Source organism: Oryctolagus cuniculus, chromosome 15 (genome assembly GCF_051225735.1).
Source record: "Oryctolagus cuniculus isolate XC-2025 breed Fujian yellow rabbit chromosome 15, ASM5122573v1, whole genome shotgun sequence".
Lineage (NCBI taxonomy): Eukaryota > Metazoa > Chordata > Mammalia > Lagomorpha > Leporidae > Oryctolagus > Oryctolagus cuniculus.
In genome coordinates, this window is record NC_142881.1 from 43,410,616 (window position 1) to 43,428,010 (window position 17,395).

Genomic DNA, 17,395 nt, shown 5'->3' on the forward strand with positions numbered 1-17,395 from the left:
TGAACTCCATCCAGGTCTCCCAGTGGGTGGTAGGAACCCAAGTACTTGGCTCATCATCCGCTGCCTCGCAGATGCATTAGCAGGGAGCTGGATTAGACGTGCAGAGTGGCCAGAACTAGAGTCCAGTGTGGTATAAGGGTATCCCAAGTTGTGGCTTTACCTGCTGGGCCATAGTGCCATTATCTCTCAAAGGAGAAGAATCAAAGAATTTGTGGAATATAGTCTTTAAGATTGTCACAAGGGGATTCAAGAAATGGAAATTAGGAAAACATTTTCATGGTGGAAATAATACTTGAGTAAGAAGAATTTTAAACAGTCAAAATTTGGGAGGGAGAGAGGTCAGATGAAGGGGATAACATGAAAACAGAAAGGTACAAGGAAGGGATAGAGACCCACTTGAGGTGACAAGAGAAGTTGTATGAAGATATATTGAGGTGTATAGTTGGAAATATATGTGAATGCATGTTGGTCTAGTTGTGGAGGGTCTGAGTTGTCAGACTGTTTTTAATTCTGTAGGTAACACAGAGTTTTATAAAAGTAAAAACAATTTTTTTGAAAGTTAATTAATTGTATATTTGAGAGGTGGAGGGGTGGGGAAGATACTGTCAGCTGCTGGTGCACTTCCCAAATGCTACAACAGCTGTACATACTGTGCTACAACAGTGTGGAATGTGAGTGTTCCAACCCAGCATTTTAACCATTAGGTCAAATGCCAACTGTCTTAGAAAACTTTTGAGTGTTGGAGTGGTATAAACATAATTATGCTTTAGGATGGTTAATCAGACAGTGATTTTTGATATGGACTGAAATAAAGTTGAACCAGAGCTGAAGACACAAACGGCAGATTCTTTAGTGTTGAGGCTGCATAGGTGAGGGGCCAGTTAGGAAAGCAGCAGTTATCCTAGGTCATTCAAATAGAGAGAATTAAACACATAGAAGCTATATGCGGTGTTGGAGGGCTTAACGTACAAGAAAAGGGAGCTGGCGTTGTAGGAAGGGTTTTCAAACTTAGCCTGACAATTTTCCCTGTATCCCAACATCTTGAACCAATAATGGGATAGCAGTGACACTACAGGGTTGCGGAAGATGAATTTAAGTGCTAATGAGGTTTAAAGATGAACAGATATAAATCTAGCACTTGCATAGTATTCATGATGAGCCAGGTACTATTCTAAGTGCCAGAAATATATTCACTTGTTAAATCCCCCAAACAATTCCCTGAGGGACTTACTGTTGTTTTGTCATTTGACAGATTGGTAAACTAACTTTCCAAAGATTAGATGCTTTACCCAAGCTTACACAATGGGGAACTGGCAGAGCTGAGATTCAGTCTTGGACTTCGGGGTGCCAGAGTCCCTTGCTCATTACTCCTTCACTATACTGCTTTTCTTAGGAGTCAAAGTCATTCTTAGGAGAATGGTGGGGTCATTAGCAGCCAAAGAAGAGTCAAAAGTAGACTTGGAGTGGAATGGGGAGGGGGAAGGGGTTTGATGTGTATTTTGTAGGTACCATGGAGTCAATGGATATCATTTAATGACCTCTTGCTATTTTTACTTTCCCATGCAATCTAAGACCCAGTGGGAAGGACTTTAAAATGAACCCATTTAGTTATCCCAAGTTAACCCAAGGGGAGGTGTGAAAAAATAAGTGTAGCTAAGTAAGTGCCATTAAGTTTATTTATAACACCTGGCATTAGGTAGGCTTGCAGCCTCAGCTTTTGGACTGATGAGATTTCCAGCATGGAATGGAGATTAGGAAAGATCTCTGAGCAGTGAGGCAGAGCAGGAAAACAGAATGACTTTCTAACAGTTTTTGTGTCCTGATCCCAAGAGTGTCAGCATCAGGAAACGGAATGAAAACTGAAGACAAAGAAGTGAGCTATAGACAGCGATGTATCTGCTCTGTTCTGTGTTAAAATATCCCTCCTTTCATGGAGTGGTAGCCGTGCTGTTTGCAATGGCAGTTTGCTGACATTATTAGTGTATGATTAAGTTTTTAATTTCTATTTCTTTTCCTTTTTCCAGGAGACCCATGTGTCTGGCTTCATATCAGAGACTATGGTTTAGGATAAAATTTCTGTGTGCTATTTGAAGTGCTTTTTTTCATTTTGAAATTCAAGACATAATTTCTGTCTTTTAAAGAACTAGATAGACATGAAAATACATTTAATTCTAAATTCTTTAAATTACAGTCCTTTAGGTATAAAATGGACGGGATGAAGAGAGCTTTGAAGCTGAGTTGTGGTTCTTTTTTTTTTTTTTCCAAAACCCTTCCATCTTGGTTGCAGAATGGTTTCAGAATATCAGCTTTTGACTTTAGTTCAACTTTCATGATGTCCCTTCATTGATTATTTTATTTCCCCATTTCTTGTAGCTGTTTCTCCTTCATGAGTGTGTTAGTTGTAAGGGTATTTCAAAAAGTTAATGGAAAAAAGAAAAAGTTTTGGTACAAAATTTTTTGGAAATCCTTTCCTAATTTTTTGGTAATACATATTTTCTATTAACGTTTATGATGAACCCTCATATTTTGGGAGAATATGTGAGTGATAAGGAATTGGGGCTGGAGTTAGGATAAAACAGATTTAACACAGCAACTTTTTAGGATGGAGAATGAAGATTATTTGGTTACAGGGTTGTTAGTGTGACTTGGTTATATCGTATTTCCTTTTCATATTTGTCTTGTAGTGTAGAATTGCTTATATGGCCATGGCAACCCAGTAATTGGACTTTGGGGGCAAGAACAGGTTAGTGAGGCAAGATGGCATATAGAATCTGCTTTCTGCTTTGGTGGGTCCATGCCTGGAATTAGAGTGGTGGAGCTCTCCATTTGAAGCAGAAGAGGTTGAATGGATGTCTTTATGAATGTGAAGTGCATAGCATATAAGGAGCTTCATGTAATAATAGTTTTCTGGAATCAGCTTGCACTAGCTCAGGACGATGGATGGTTAGAGACTGAGGAGTGCTGTGAGCTGGCTATTGAACAAGACAGCTTGGAATTGACCAAGTATTTATACCACCACATTGGCGAACAATACAAATGAGGGCTTTTGTAACCATGTCCTCTGAGAGACAGTTTATGAAATTCTCTATGCCACTTTATTAGCTAGCTTTTCTTTACTTTAAAATGCTTGAGAGGAGCCACTTAGGAGGGAGGGTTTATTTCAGTTTATAGTTTGGAGGTTCACAGTCCGAGACTGAACAGCTCCATTAGTCTGATATTTGGGGAAGGCTGCCAATGGCTGAGAGAGTGCAGAGGGACGATCACTTGGCAAGCCATGAAGCAAAACCATCCTTCACCCTCGGTGTGTCTGTCCTTGTGCCATCATGACTTGATCATGGCACTCTAGTAAGCTAATCCTATCCATTCACTTCTCAAAGACCCCCACCTTCAGTTGCTGCAATTGGATCAAGTCTCCACCCGAATCCATGAATCATTGGCATTAGCCATTAACTGTTAACATAAGACCTTGAGGTTTACATGTTTGCATGAGCTAAATTCTATTGAATCCATAATAGTCACACTCAAGCATTGCTGATGGTTGCCTTAGGTTTGATTCTTTTGTTGGATCATTTTAATGATCTACAAAGAAGTCATAATAAGACCCGACTTTCAGATTACCACTGATTAAAGCATAATCAGAAATAGGTAATCAGTAACATCACTGATTTTCTCTTTCTTAGTATGTGCATTTCATATAGAGACACTAGTCATGTTTATGGGTGTTCACTGATTGACTAATTCAATTGACACTTACCAAGTCTCTGTGTTAGGTATCTATTGCTGTACAAGAATTCATCCCAAAACTTATAAAGCACCAATAATCCTATATTATTTCTCAGGGTTTCCAGGGTCAGAAATCGCAGAGTGGCTGGATTGCACGATTCTTCCTTGTGACCTCACTTGGGGCCATGAAGTGGCACTCAGGTGTTGGCTGTGGCTAGAGGGTTTTGAAGGCTTGACTGGAGCTGAATGTGCTTCTTGGGGTGCTCACCAGAGGGCCTGGCAAGTTAGTGCTGACAAGATGGTTCCTCTCCACAGGACTGCTGAGGCGTCCTCCCATCATAGTGGATGATTTCCCCAGCCCAGTCAGCGTGGTAGTCTGTGTCAGCAAATACGGAATTCTTCCTTTTGGGAAGTGAGGCAATAGAGTGGCTAACAGACCTTTGCAAAGCCTGGTCACTGGCCGGCGCCACGGCTCACTAGGCTAATCCTCCGCCTTGCGGCGCCGGCACACTGGGTTCTAGTCCCGGTCGGGGCGCCGGATTCTGTCCCGGTTGCTCCTCTTCCAGGCCAGCTCTCTGCTGTGGCCAGGGAGTGCAGTGGAGGATGGCCCAAGTCCTTGGGCCCTGCACCCCATGAGAGACCAGGAGAAGCACCTGGCTCCTGCCTTCGGATCAGCACAGTGTGCTGGCCGCAGCGCGCCAGCCCGGCGGCCATTGGAGGGTGACCCAACGGCAAAGGAAGACCTTTCTCTCTGTCTCTCACTGTCCACTCTGCCTGTCAAAAAAAAAAAAAAAAAAAAAAAAAAAGCCGGGTCACTGTGCCTAGGATGATTTTCCCTCCACTGTTTGTGTGAATAGCTGCTCATTTAAGCATTTGCAGGAAGACGCCTCAATAACACCCATCACTCTGCTTTTTCTTATCCAGCGATGTTTTTCTCCATAGCATTTATCAATATATGATATTTATTATACATTTGCTTGTTTATTATCTTTCTTCATTAGAATAAAAATATCTTCAAGGTTGAAATTTCATATGTCTCTTATGCTTAGAACATTGTGTACATATTAATACAGCATGTTGAATGAAGATGGAATAAGACTACTTGGCCTGTAATTAGAAAGACTTGGATCTGGAGCCTAGCTTTACTACTTGTGAGATTAGTGGGCAATTACAACTTCTGTATACTTCAATGTTTCAGCCAAAAAGTGTGTTTAACAATAGCTACCTCTTGGAGGTTATTATAAAGATTTTTAAATGACAAAGTATATATAGTAGTATTGTGCTTGCACATACAAGAATCTATGAAATGTTAAGTTATTGCAATTACTGTTGATATTACTAGCATGAGATACTCAAGCACGGATGAAGAGCCACTTTGAAGGTGTGTCACTGGTATGGATCAGGGATCCAACTCATCAGAGCCTTTTCTCATTCTGAGTCCTCTTTTCTCTCTCTCCTTATTCTTTTCTGTTTCTCTGAAGGTCCTGGATAGGCTGCAAAGCAAATATGGCTCCCTGTACAGAAGAGACAACGTTATCCTGAGTGGCACTCACACGCACTCAGGTCCTGCTGGCTATTTCCAATACACTGTATTTGTGATCGCCAGTGAAGGATTTAGCAATCGAACTTTTGAGTACATGGTCAATGGCATTATGAAGGTAGGCAAAGAGCCCCAGAGGTAACTGTTCTCTACCCTGTTCTCAAGTGCTTTAGGAGTGATTTGATGTGAAAAGGAGAGACTTTCTGTGGAATGTGAATTTGAGCGCAGCCTTGGCACTTGCCTTGCTTTCTACTTCCTGATTCTCTTTCAGCTTCTGGTCCAGACCTGTGGGCTGTTAGGCCTGTAGCATTGATAATTGGAAGAGGAGGGTTCTATGGCTTACTGCCTTGTGTAGTCATCTAAAGCATTTTGTATGCAACTGTTACAGATTATAAAGTCTACCATGGTCTGCACAAAGTCACATAAAATGAAACCAGTCAAAGAATGAAAAGTAATTACAAACAACTCTAATATTTCCTTGCATTTCCCAAACAGCAAAGAAGATCCAACTTAAGAACATATATCCTGGCTGGTGCCGTGGCTCACTAGGCAATCCTCCGCCTTGCGGTGCCGGCACACCAGGTTCTAGTCCTGGTCGGGGTGCCGGATTCTGTCCCAGTTGCCCCTCTTCCAGGCCAGCTCTCTGCTGTGGCCAGGGAGTGCAGTGGAGGATGGCCCAAGTGCTTGGGCCCTGCACCCCATGGGAGACCAGGAGAAGCACCTGGCTCCTGCCATCAGATCAGTGCAGTGCGCCGGCCGCAGCGCGCCGGCCGCAGCGGCCATTGGAGGGTGAACCAACGGTAAAAGGAAGACCTTTCTCTCTGTCTCTCTCTCTCACTGTCTACTCTGCCTGTCAAAAAAAAAAAAAAATGTATCCTGATTTTTCAAATACTCTAGAGCAGATATAGACCTTATTGGTGCTTTCACCAACACCCTGCTACCCCTTTCCCATTCCCAGTGTGGGTAGCTTGTACTTTCTCTCCCTTGTCTTCCAACTTTTTCTTTTCTTTCATAGGATTCTTGATCACTATTTTCTTTATTCCTTTGCCTTCCAAGTATAGTTTCTCTCTATTTTCTTTTTTTAACAATGCCACCCTCACATTTTAGGAATCCAGCCAGCAAAGGCAGAAATTTCTTTATGATGATTTTTTTCAAACTGTAGGGAGCAATGTATTAATGGCTTATAAAGTCAGTTTCAGTGATTGGAATAAGCATTCCTTAAAAGAGAACTTTTGTAAAACAGCATGGAAGATAACAAACATATAATACATAGTAAGAATATTTGTCCTGTGAACTTTTGGTTTAGGGTGCATATATTGCTATGTATATTAAGTTGTGATGACAAGATGATTTCTTATTGTGGCCCTTAGGCAAAAAATTCTGAAAAACTCTGCCTTATAGAGTGGTGGGGTCGGGGGAAAGAGGATGCTTACATGTTAACACATCTTGTCCCAGTATTGTGGGAGTCAAATTTCACATTTTTGGCCATCTGAAACTACTCATTGTGCATGGCTCCATAGTCCTGTGAACCAAGGAAAAGGAACTCTTTTCAGATTAAGCCTTCCTCAGCACTGTGATTCCCTATCCTTAGCCCTTTCTCTATCTCAACCGTGAAGGCCATTGCAGTTCACCTCCAATCAGCACCCAAATGGTTCTCTAGCTTTTATCCCACAGGGGAGACAGATTAGAGACAAAAGAACTTGCTCCCAGTGCTCTTCTGTTCATGTTGACTAAGTCATTATCCCCAACAGGACTTCTAAGCTCACAACTCCTTTTTTGGTTTTTGACTTTCAGAGCATTGAGATAGCACATACAAATATGAAACCAGGCAAAATCTTCATCAATAAAGGAATTGTGGATGGTGCACAGATCAACCGAAGCCCTTATTCTTATCTTCAGAATCCACAGTCAGAGAGAGCAAGGTGAGCAAGAATTATTAAAACAAGACCATTGAGTTTCCCTTAGGGAACCGCCACAGGTCCAAGTCCAGGGTTATTACTTGCTGAATGTGGTGGGATCCTGAGTAAGTGATGAAACTAAAATGATTTTAAAACATGCTGTAATCTAAGTCAAGCAGAAAACAAGTACATTCAGAAGCAAGCATCACTTTTCCACTTTGTTGACTGTGAGAGGTTGTGTGGATATTTGAAGGGCTCTAGGCTTTGCAATTAGGACAGATGTGGTCTCAGTTTAGCTTTATAATTTCCTAGTCATCTGACCTTTAGTGATTCACTTATCTTAATTTATTGGCTCTCAGCTTCTTCATCTGTAAAAAGGAGATAAAAATGTGCATATCATGTCTTTGTGAAATTAATGAATAGCTCTTTTATTACATGTTATCTAGAAGAAATCATCTCAGTCCAGGAGACTATGACAAGAGAGAGAAGATAAAAGAATAAAAAATCTGAAAGGAAGAACAAGAAATAAAACCAACGACACTGAATGGAAAGACTAGGGGAAGATGATGATGATGGTTTTTTTTTTTAATGATGATGTAGACTTGTGATAGAAAAGAAGCATGTGGCTACTGTGGCAGTGCAAACTAATATCTCAATTTCCACTTGACCTTTTAGATTTGTCTGTGTATTTTCAAAGCTTTCAAAGGAGTTTATTTTTAGAAAATGTAATCTGATTTCTCGTGAAAGGACATAAAATAACATTTATATTGCAAATCTTGAGTGATCTGGCTTTGTGTACTCACTGGTCTTTTTAAGAAATTCTGATAAAAATTGATATAGGTAAGAATTTCAAAGATACTTCCCTTTGATAAGAAATACATATATGTTGTATTACATTACATGTATTATTTCAGGTCCAATTGGTTAACTTAGTGCCCCTAATTTTGATTGTAAACCATTTCCTTAGCCAAGGAATGAGACAGGGAATGCAGTTCGCAGGATTACTGCTTGTCAGGGAGTCTCAGTTACTGAAACATGTTTTTGTTTTTGTGTCAGCTTTTATTATTTGTCATATAGGAGGGCCAGGATGCAACACAATTGACTAAGTTTATTTGTTTTACTGACTAGGTATTCTTCAAATACAGACAAAGAAATGGTCGTATTGAAAATGGTGGATTTGAATGGAGACGACTTGGGCCTTATCAGGTACTGTATTTCCTTTTTAATCTTGTTCATTTATTTAAGATTTTTATTTATTTGAGAGAGAGAAAGAGACAGACAGATGGATAGAGAGAGCACTCTTCTCTTCTGGTTCACTCCTTAAATCCCCACAACAAACAGGGTGAATCAGCCCATGCTGGGTTGAAGCTGGGAGCTGAACCTGCAATCTTGATTTCCCATGTGGGTAGCAAGAACCTAAACCATTACCACTGCCCCTCAGAGTCTTCATTTGCAGGGAACTGGAGTCAGAGTAGAGCTGTGTATCGAAACAAGACACACTAGTAGTGCCTGGTCTCCTTTTTTTTTTTTTTTTTTTTTTTTTTGACAGGCAGAGTGGACAGTGAGAGAGAGAGAGAGAGAGAAAGGTCTTCCTTTTGACATTGGTTCACCCTCCAATGGCTGCCACGGCTGGCACGCTGCGGCCGGCGCACCACGCTGATCCGAAGGCAGGAGCCAGGTGCTTCTCCTGGTCTCCCATGCGGGTGCAGGGCCCAAGCACTTGGGCCATCCTCCACTGCCTTCCCGGGCCACAGCAGAGAGCTGGCCTGGAAGAGGGGAAACCAGGACAGAATCCGGCGTCCCAACTGGGACTAGAACCTGGTGTGCCAGCGCCGCTAGGTGGAGTTTTAGCCTATTGAGCCACGGCGCCAGCCTTCCTTTTTTCTTTCTTTTTAAAGTTCAATCTGGATATCTTTTGTTTCCTTAATTACAAGGGGAAAAGGAGACTGGAACAGTGCCAGTGAATAAGTTGAGTGGTTCAGAGTTCAGATTTGGGAGCTAAAAACACAACTGGAACCTGGTCACAGGGCCTTGGGTGAAGTTCTTAGCCTCGTAGAGTTTAGTTCTTTGTCACCACAACAGGGCTAACAGAATGATGATGTGAGTAAGGGATCTTGGTGAGAGCTTAGCACGGTGTCAGGGCTTTGCCAATTAGGAATAAGAGCAGAACCAAGACCGCCTGGAGAAGACAGATGAGGTAACATTGCATCACGGCCCACTTTGACCACTGTTGTCTGACCACAGCAGCATACAGGAAAACACATGGATTTTGTTTTCTTTGAAATGAAGGCATTTGCTTACAAATGTGATTTTGGTTATTGTAATTGGAGGAACTCAGAAACTGAGTGAGTGAGTCACATAGCTCTATACACTTTGACCTGTGGGTTTGCAAACAGTGTAAAAACGCTCTAAGGAAGTTTAGGATGGTGCTTGGGTGCTGGAACCACATGACTTGGATTCATTCTGGGATCTTACCCTTATTGGCCATGTGGCTTTAGATAGTGATCACTTTTTTATCCTTAAGCATTTTTGAGCATATTGTTAGGTGAAGAGAGTCCTTAAAATGTTGGTAGTAAGTGCTAGAGAGGTGATGAGGGGACTTCCAAGTAGAATGATGAAGTGCAAGTGAAAGACTCTATGTGAGTAAGGCTAATGGCAAGTCAGAAGTAATGAAATGGTGAAGAAGAATAAGGACTATGACTCACAGTTCATCACATACCAGGGTTGGTTCTAAAACTAGGCGGAGAGTGACTTGGTGATAAAAGAGTTCAAGTTTTGGGGTGAGGTTGACTTGGGTTCAAATTTCAGCCCTGTCTACTGCTTACTAGGCTTCTGGCTTGGCAAAAATAACTTAATCACATAGACCTAAACTATCCTATTTGAAATTAGGAATAATGCTTCATAGGGTTGTTTGAGGATTAAATGAGGTAATGCATACAAAGCTCTAGTTCTGCTTCTGGCACAGGACAATAGTTTAATCAGTTTAGCTAAATGGTAGGGAATACACTCTGATTTTTTCTCTTTTAAACAACTGCATTATTGCCATATAAGACAGCCTGAAATTCTTAGCATTGGAGTCACTCCTTTGTGTCTAAAGTGGGGTCAAAAAAATTCCCAATAAACTTGGCTATATGGGCTGTAATAGGATCCATTCTTCCATTACAATAAATTAAATATTTATTATTTGCCATCTAGAATTGGACTCAGTAGGCTTCCTAAATTTCAGACATGCAACTGTGTTTTGGGGATGTGTTATGATAAATAAGGCATCATTCTTATCTTCAAAGGTCTTGCAGATTAGTGGGGTGATTGAACAGGAGTCAGAGCCAAGCAGACAAGTAACTCTCACATAAATCAGTTGGTCAACAGTACTACTGAGTGGGTGTACGTAAGTGCTGCAGGGGTTTGGAAGAGGTAGCACTGAGCTCATCTCGAGAGCCTTGTGGAAACTTCCAAGAGAAAATGACCTTTGAGCTGGTCCTTGGAGGAGTCATGGGATTTCTCAGGGAGCTGGGGAGAAGTCAAGCTAGCAGCTCTAGGTTATGAAGAACTTCAGTGGGGAATTTGACTAGGAGAGGGCTAGCAAAAGGGCATCTCTGACTAGTCAGAGTATCCCAAATTTGTTGGGAGGAGAAGATAGATTTGCCCTTATTGCTTCCATTTAACTCCAGACTGAATTACCTGGGCATTCATGATTCCCTTCTATTAGTTTCTGAATCATTTGACAACAGGAACCAAAAACTCCAAAATGCTTTCCAGATGTTTTTACTCCCCGGCATATAACTATATTACATATCTACAGGTTAGAGAGTCACCTGTCAGGGTTATAGTAAGGTCTGCCTTCTGCTTCAACATGCTGCAGTAACTTTCCATTGTTTCTATAGCCACCAGATGTTATCCTGATGTAATTGCTGAAATTCCCTCTTGTTGCATAGTGATAATTGCTGTTTGAATACATTAAAAATGATCCAAAGCACAAAGTCAAATCTGGGCTGCTAAGTAGCTCTGCCACCACGTGCAGGTGGCTGCTGTTAGAAGCCCAACGTGAAAGAGTTTGGCAGCACAGAATCTCAGATCATGAGGATCATACAGTTCAACCTTCAGCTGAGGCACAAAGGATTAGAAAGGAGATGAGCCTTGCCCAGAGCCATAGTCAAAACCATGCTCTTCACACTGAAAAATCACATTGCAGTTTGTAGTTCATTCCTTCTTTCATTGTTGAAAAATGTCTTCATTCAGTAAGTCTGTACTAGGTAAATACTATGTGCCATACAGTACTTTCTAGTTCTTGGAATGATGTGTTCCTTCAGGCTGAAATCAGATATCAAATACTTTGCAATCAAATATCTGTGCTCCTTGAACAAATCCCTTAAACTTTCTGAGACTCAGTTTTCATACTGCCCAAATGTGGCTATCACATCTTCCTTCCACAATGATTATAGAGATTACAACCAACTTAATGTATATGTGTCATGAACTGCACTTGTCCTGGAGACAACCTGATGAGCACAAGTAGACAGAGCTGTTGTCCTTACAGGGCTTAGAGTCTACTAATGAGACAGAAGGCATTCAAAGTGTCGTCCAATCCATGTAAAATTGTAATTGAGTTACGTGCTAAGATTTATATAATTATACAATTAAACTACATTTGGGTTAGGTTCTGAGAAAGGAATGTTTGCATATTAAAGTAATTTGATCTTTCAGAGGAATTGAGAAAGGTTTCCATAGGAAGTGACAATGGTACCAAATCCTAAAGGAAGAGTAGGAATTAATTGGCAAGTTAGCTGGTGGAAAAGAACATTTAGCATATGTGAGAAGCATGTACAAAAGCCCTATAGCTTTTTTAAAGAACTGATAGGAAATCTGGGTGGCTGATGTACAGAGGACAATGGGGCAACATGTTGTGAGATAAAGTTAAATGTTAGATTGTTACCGGTAAATGGCAGGGTTCTTGTCTTCCAGCAAGAAAGAATTCAGGCGTGAGACAGAGAGTAGTGGAAAGTAAAATAGCAAGGTTTATTAGGGTGGGGACATCCCTAAGAACAGATGGGCACCTCTCCAGACAGAACCTGAGAGAGAGTGCCCAGTCGCTCAGACTGGAGAAAGAGCGAGGTTACATGGTTGAGTGGAGAATACACCTGACCAGGTCAGGCGGGTGGCTCAGCCTGGAGGCAGAGGGCTGAGTGCACAGTCCGGTTGAGGCAAGGGTTGGGGGTAGGAGTGAGGTGGTGGGGGGATGGTTAAGGAGATGGGTCTTTGTCTTCACATATCTCCTCCTGAAACAAAAGACTTTATGGATGTAAATACTAAAAAAACTCCTATCTGAGTTTTCCCGCAGACAGGAGGAAGCCTAGCTGGCACTGCCCTGGGTTTAGAGGAAGGGTGAACAAGACCCCCTGGAGAATCAGGATCCAGAAAAGGGTATTTGAAATGCAGATACTGGGCTGCATCTGGAAGATTATCAAGCAGAAGAGGCGGGGACCCCCACCTGGCAGGTAGAAGGGGGCAGGGCAGGATGCGAACACTGGGCTGCCCCTGAAACATTATCGGGATGACTTTGAGATGCAGATGCTGGACATAGACATCTTCTCTTTAGGCCTTTGTCACTCACACATAAGCTCATATCTGACTTCCTACCTAACAAGATGACTTGATAAATGCCTTGTTCTTTGGACCAAGAGGAATGGAAACACTAAAGTGTTTTTGCTGGATTGGAGACACTGTTGAAGGCGCAGGGAATGAAATAAAAACTGTACATGTGCAATTATCCCCTACCATTGTGCCTCCTTCAATTGGCCTGTCCTGGACTACTTTCAGTCAACAGAAAAATGGCAGAAATGGCACTGGATCACGGCTGGACCTCCTTTTTTTTTAATACTTAATTATTTTTTAATTTGCAAAGTTAATTTGCAGAGCAGTTTTAGGTTCACTGCAAAGTTGAGTGGAAAATACAAAGAGTGGCCATTTATGCTCATCCCTAACACATGCCTCTCCCACTATCAATACTCCCACGAGATGAGTACATTTGTTAAAACTGATGAGTCTGCATTAACATATTATTACCACCCATAGTTTACATTGCTGCCATATCAAGAGTTTTTGTTCTAATCTTTGTTTTGTTCTTATATTTTCTGAAATCTTTAATAATAAGAAAAGATTAAGATGCCAAAAAATCATAATCTTGAGATGAACATCTCAGTACATTTTTTTTTTTTTTTTTTTTTTTTTTTTTTTTTTGACAGGCAGAGTGGACAGTGAGAGAGAGAGAGACAGAGAGAGAGCAAGGTCTTCCTTTTGCCGTTGGTTCACCCTCCAATGGCCGCCGCTGCAGCCGGCGCACCGCGCTGATCCTGGCAGGAGCCAGGAGCCAGGTGCTTTTCCTGGTCTCCCATGGGGTGCAGGGCCCAAGCACCTGGGCCATCCTCCACTGCACTCCCTGGCTATAGCAGAGAGCTGGCCTGGAAGAGGGGCAACCGGGACAGAATCCGGCGCCCCAACCGGGACTAGAACCCGGTGTGCCGGCGCCGCAAGGTGGAGGATTAGCCTATTGAGCCACGGCGCCGGCTCAGTACATTTTTTAAAGTGGAATTTTATTGTATATACAGTTTGGTATTTTCTTCCATTTTCAACCCCTTATGAAAGTATTTCAAACTTGCCAGTATTTTTTTAAAATTTATAAATTACTCTAGAGTGTTCCATTATATGTATTATAATACACTGAACTAACCAACCATCATTTAATAATTGCTTTTTACAGTTTTGCCATCAAATACATTGAGATATGTACTTTTGAAAAGGTATATTATTCGTATATATTATAGTTCAAAAAGTTTGTGAAAAATACATACCAGAGAAACCTATACATGGATTTCAATTTTTTTTGCACCAAAGTAAACTTTCCCTTAAACATTTTATTTCTTTGAGAGGCAGAGAGACAGAGTGCTCCCATTCCCTGGTTCACTTCCCAAATACTCATAACAGCTCTGACCCTCCTGGTAAGAGGACTGGGACCAGGAACTCAAATCCAGGTCTCCCATGTAGGTGGCAGGAACCCAGTTACTTGAATCATCATTGCTGCCTCCCAGGGTCCTCATGAACAGAAAGCTAGAGTCAAAGTCAAAAAGCCAGATGTTATCTCCAGGCACTTTGACAAAGAACATAGGCATTTTAACTGAGACCCTAACCATCTGGCTAGATGGCCACCTCTAGATTTATCTTTTTTTCCTTTTTTTTCCATAAACTTTTTTATGCACTTTCATATAATTGTCAGTGATTTCTTTCAGCTGAATTCTTAGAAGTGGGATGGCTGAGCCAAAGCACATGTTTGTATTTTAAAGATTTTCCTATAAATTGCCAAACAGCCCTCTGGAAAGATTTTGCTGGATTGTGTTTTTGCTTCACAAACATGAGCAGAATGTTGTTTTGCATATTCCTGCCAATCTCAGTATTATCATGTTTACAGTTGTTGCCAAGTGAAATATTCAAAAAAGCCAAAATACTGTTGTTTTCCTTTAAATTTCTTTGATTCCTAGTTAGGCTGGATTTAAAAAAAGAAAGTACTTTTGTTGGCCTTTTTCTGTTTTTTTGTTGATCACTTAATCATACCATTTAAGGTGCGGGAACTTTGGTTGCCTTAACCCAAATCAAATCATCTCTATAATCTTGTTATTGAGAGGGGCTTTAAATGCAGATGTTTTGAAGATAACAAAAAGAATGCAAAAAAGATAGAAGAATGCACACCTCTTCTGTGGGATAGAGGTGGTGGGAATGTTCTCAGGGTGCTGTCCAGCCGGCCCACAGGTTTATTTGTAACTTAAGAGGGATCCTCTGGTGATGGTTTATCGTCTCTGACTGATCTGGTAGCCCGTTCTTTATTCATTGCCTCTGTTGGTTTAAAATTCAGGCTGCCTTTTGTATAAAATTCTGGGGACCCAAATCCTCCCAGTATAACACAGTGTAACATCCTTTCCTAATTCCCAGTTTACAATGGAGGTGGGTGAGAGGATTGTGGGAGAGGTGACAGAGGTATGTTAATCAAGGTAATTAATGAATGTCACAACAGACTGAACGTGAAATGCCAGTGGCTTCCTGCATTAAAGACTTACTTCCCACCTATGCAAAGTCTAGTGCAGATTGGCTTCTCTTCTGTACCCACGTTATTGGCCAGAACCAGTCACATGCCCCACCCTGCAGGTGGGGCTGGGAAACAGAAGGGCCTGTAAATACATTGTGAATACTCAAGTCTCTACCACAAAAGGACTGGGCATCCTTATTTAATCAGTTCATGCCAATAGCATATGAATATACATGTGTTGATTGTGTGAAATATGTGTGTGCACACACACCTTCCTTATATTTTAACATTGTATTGAAGTCATGAATCATTTATATGAATATATAAACTCCCTTATCATCACCATGATTATCATCTTCAACTGCAACATCAGTATCAGCATCATTAACATAATCATAATTTACATTTATTCTAAGTGTAGGTGGGTCTCTGCCCTGAGCACTTTACATGTATTAGTTCTTTTACTTGTCAAGTGCTATGGAGTACTACTATTTTCATTATATTACAGACACTTTCAGTGAGGTTCAAATACATTAAGTAACTAGTGTTTCAGTCCAGAAATGGTATTCTTAGTAACTAGAATATCGATCCCTCATTTCCTGAAGAAGCCCGGTGTTACCACAGACTAGGCAGCTTAAAAGAAGAGATACTCCTTTTCTCATAGGTCAGGAGGCCAGAAGATCCAAATCGGGATGTTGGCAGGGTTGGTTCCATCTAGAGTCTTTGAGCAGAAGCTGTTCCATGCCTCTTTGCTGGTGTTAGTGGTTTCCATCAATCCTTGCTTGTAGACTGTTCTCTCCAGGCTCTGACTTCTTCCTTACATCACCTTTTCTTTGTCTCTGGGTATCTCTCTGTTCTTTTCCTCTTGTTACAAGGATATCAGTAGTTGGATTTAGGGCTCATACTAACCTGTTCTGTTCTTAATTGATTTTTATACTGTGATTATATCTACAAAAAACCCTATTTCCATATAAATCACTTTCTGAGGTTCTGGGTGGGCATGAATTTTAGGTGGATACCATTTAATCCACTATAACCTCCTAAGATATATATTTGAAAGGTAGAGTAACACATGAAGAAGATGAGACAGATTGAGAGAGATCTTTTATCCACTGGTTCATTACCCAATTACCCACAACAGTAAGGTCTATGCTAGGCCAAAGCCGGAAGCTAGGAACCCCACCCATCTTCATCTTCCATTGGGAAGCAGGAGCCTAAGTACTTTGGCCATCTTCCATTGCCTTCCCTGGTGCGTTAGTGGGAAGCTGCCTAGGAGGCAGAGTAGCAAGGACTCCAACCCACATTCCAATGTGGGATGCTTCACTCATTGCATCACATTGGCCCCTTCTATACTGTGTTTGCCCAAAGAGCTCCCATGTTACTCTGAATCTGCATGCAGACCACCTTTGGATGAATGTACGATGTTCTATTTTCTTCTCATGGATATCTAGGTTGGAGAGGACCACAGCTAACATGAAGGGCCTTGGTGTAAGTCACACAATGCGTACTTTCCTGGGGTGACAGATCCTGGCTGGCAAGCTGAGGGGAGACTAGATGTTCTCCCCACTTACCCCTTTTGTCAGTCACCTTTGCACAGAGCATGACATACGTGCTGGCACCGTGGCCCAAGTCTGACAGAATGCAGCCTGGGGTGGGCTTTTATTTTTAGATTATTTAAGGGACTTTTCTTGTTTTTTCTTTTTTATTTTAAAAGATTAATTTTTTTTTCATTTGAAAGTCAGATTTACAGAGAGAGAAGGAGAGGCAGAGAGAGAGAGTCTTCCATCTGCTGGTTCACTCCCCAGTTGGTCGCAACAGCTGGAGCTGCACCAATCCAAAGCTAGGAGCTAGGAGATTCTTTTGGGTCTCCCATGCAGGTGCAGGGGCCAAGGACTTGGGCCATCTTCCACTGCTTTCCCCGGCTGTAGCAGAGAGCTGGATTGGAAGTGGAGCAGCCGGGACTCGAACCAGCACTCATATGGGATGTCAGCACTGCAGGCTGTGGTTTTACCCACTACACCACAGCACCAGCCCAAGGAGATTTTCTATTCTGTTTCAGAGTCTGAATTAAAACAGGCACTAGAGATCTTTGCTCCAAATGCTCCTATTACACTAGAGAAAAATAATTTTAAGACTCTAAATTAATATACTGCTTACTGA

General features: G+C 41.5%; 1 protein-coding gene across 2 annotated transcripts in view; it reads left to right on the forward strand.

Annotated features, from left to right (window-relative positions):
• ASAH2 (N-acylsphingosine amidohydrolase 2) overlaps window positions 1–17,395 on the forward strand; it is a 74,857-nt gene that overhangs the window by 12,027 nt on the left and 45,435 nt on the right. For both annotated transcript variants that reach the window (XM_089314856.1, XM_089314855.1), the window contains exons 6-8: window positions 5,205–5,381; window positions 7,058–7,185; window positions 8,290–8,367. In XM_089314856.1, coding sequence (XP_089170982.1) covers window positions 5,205–5,381; window positions 7,058–7,185; window positions 8,290–8,367 — 383 coding nt within the window. The remainder of the gene's footprint in view (window positions 1–5,204; window positions 5,382–7,057; window positions 7,186–8,289; window positions 8,368–17,395) is intronic.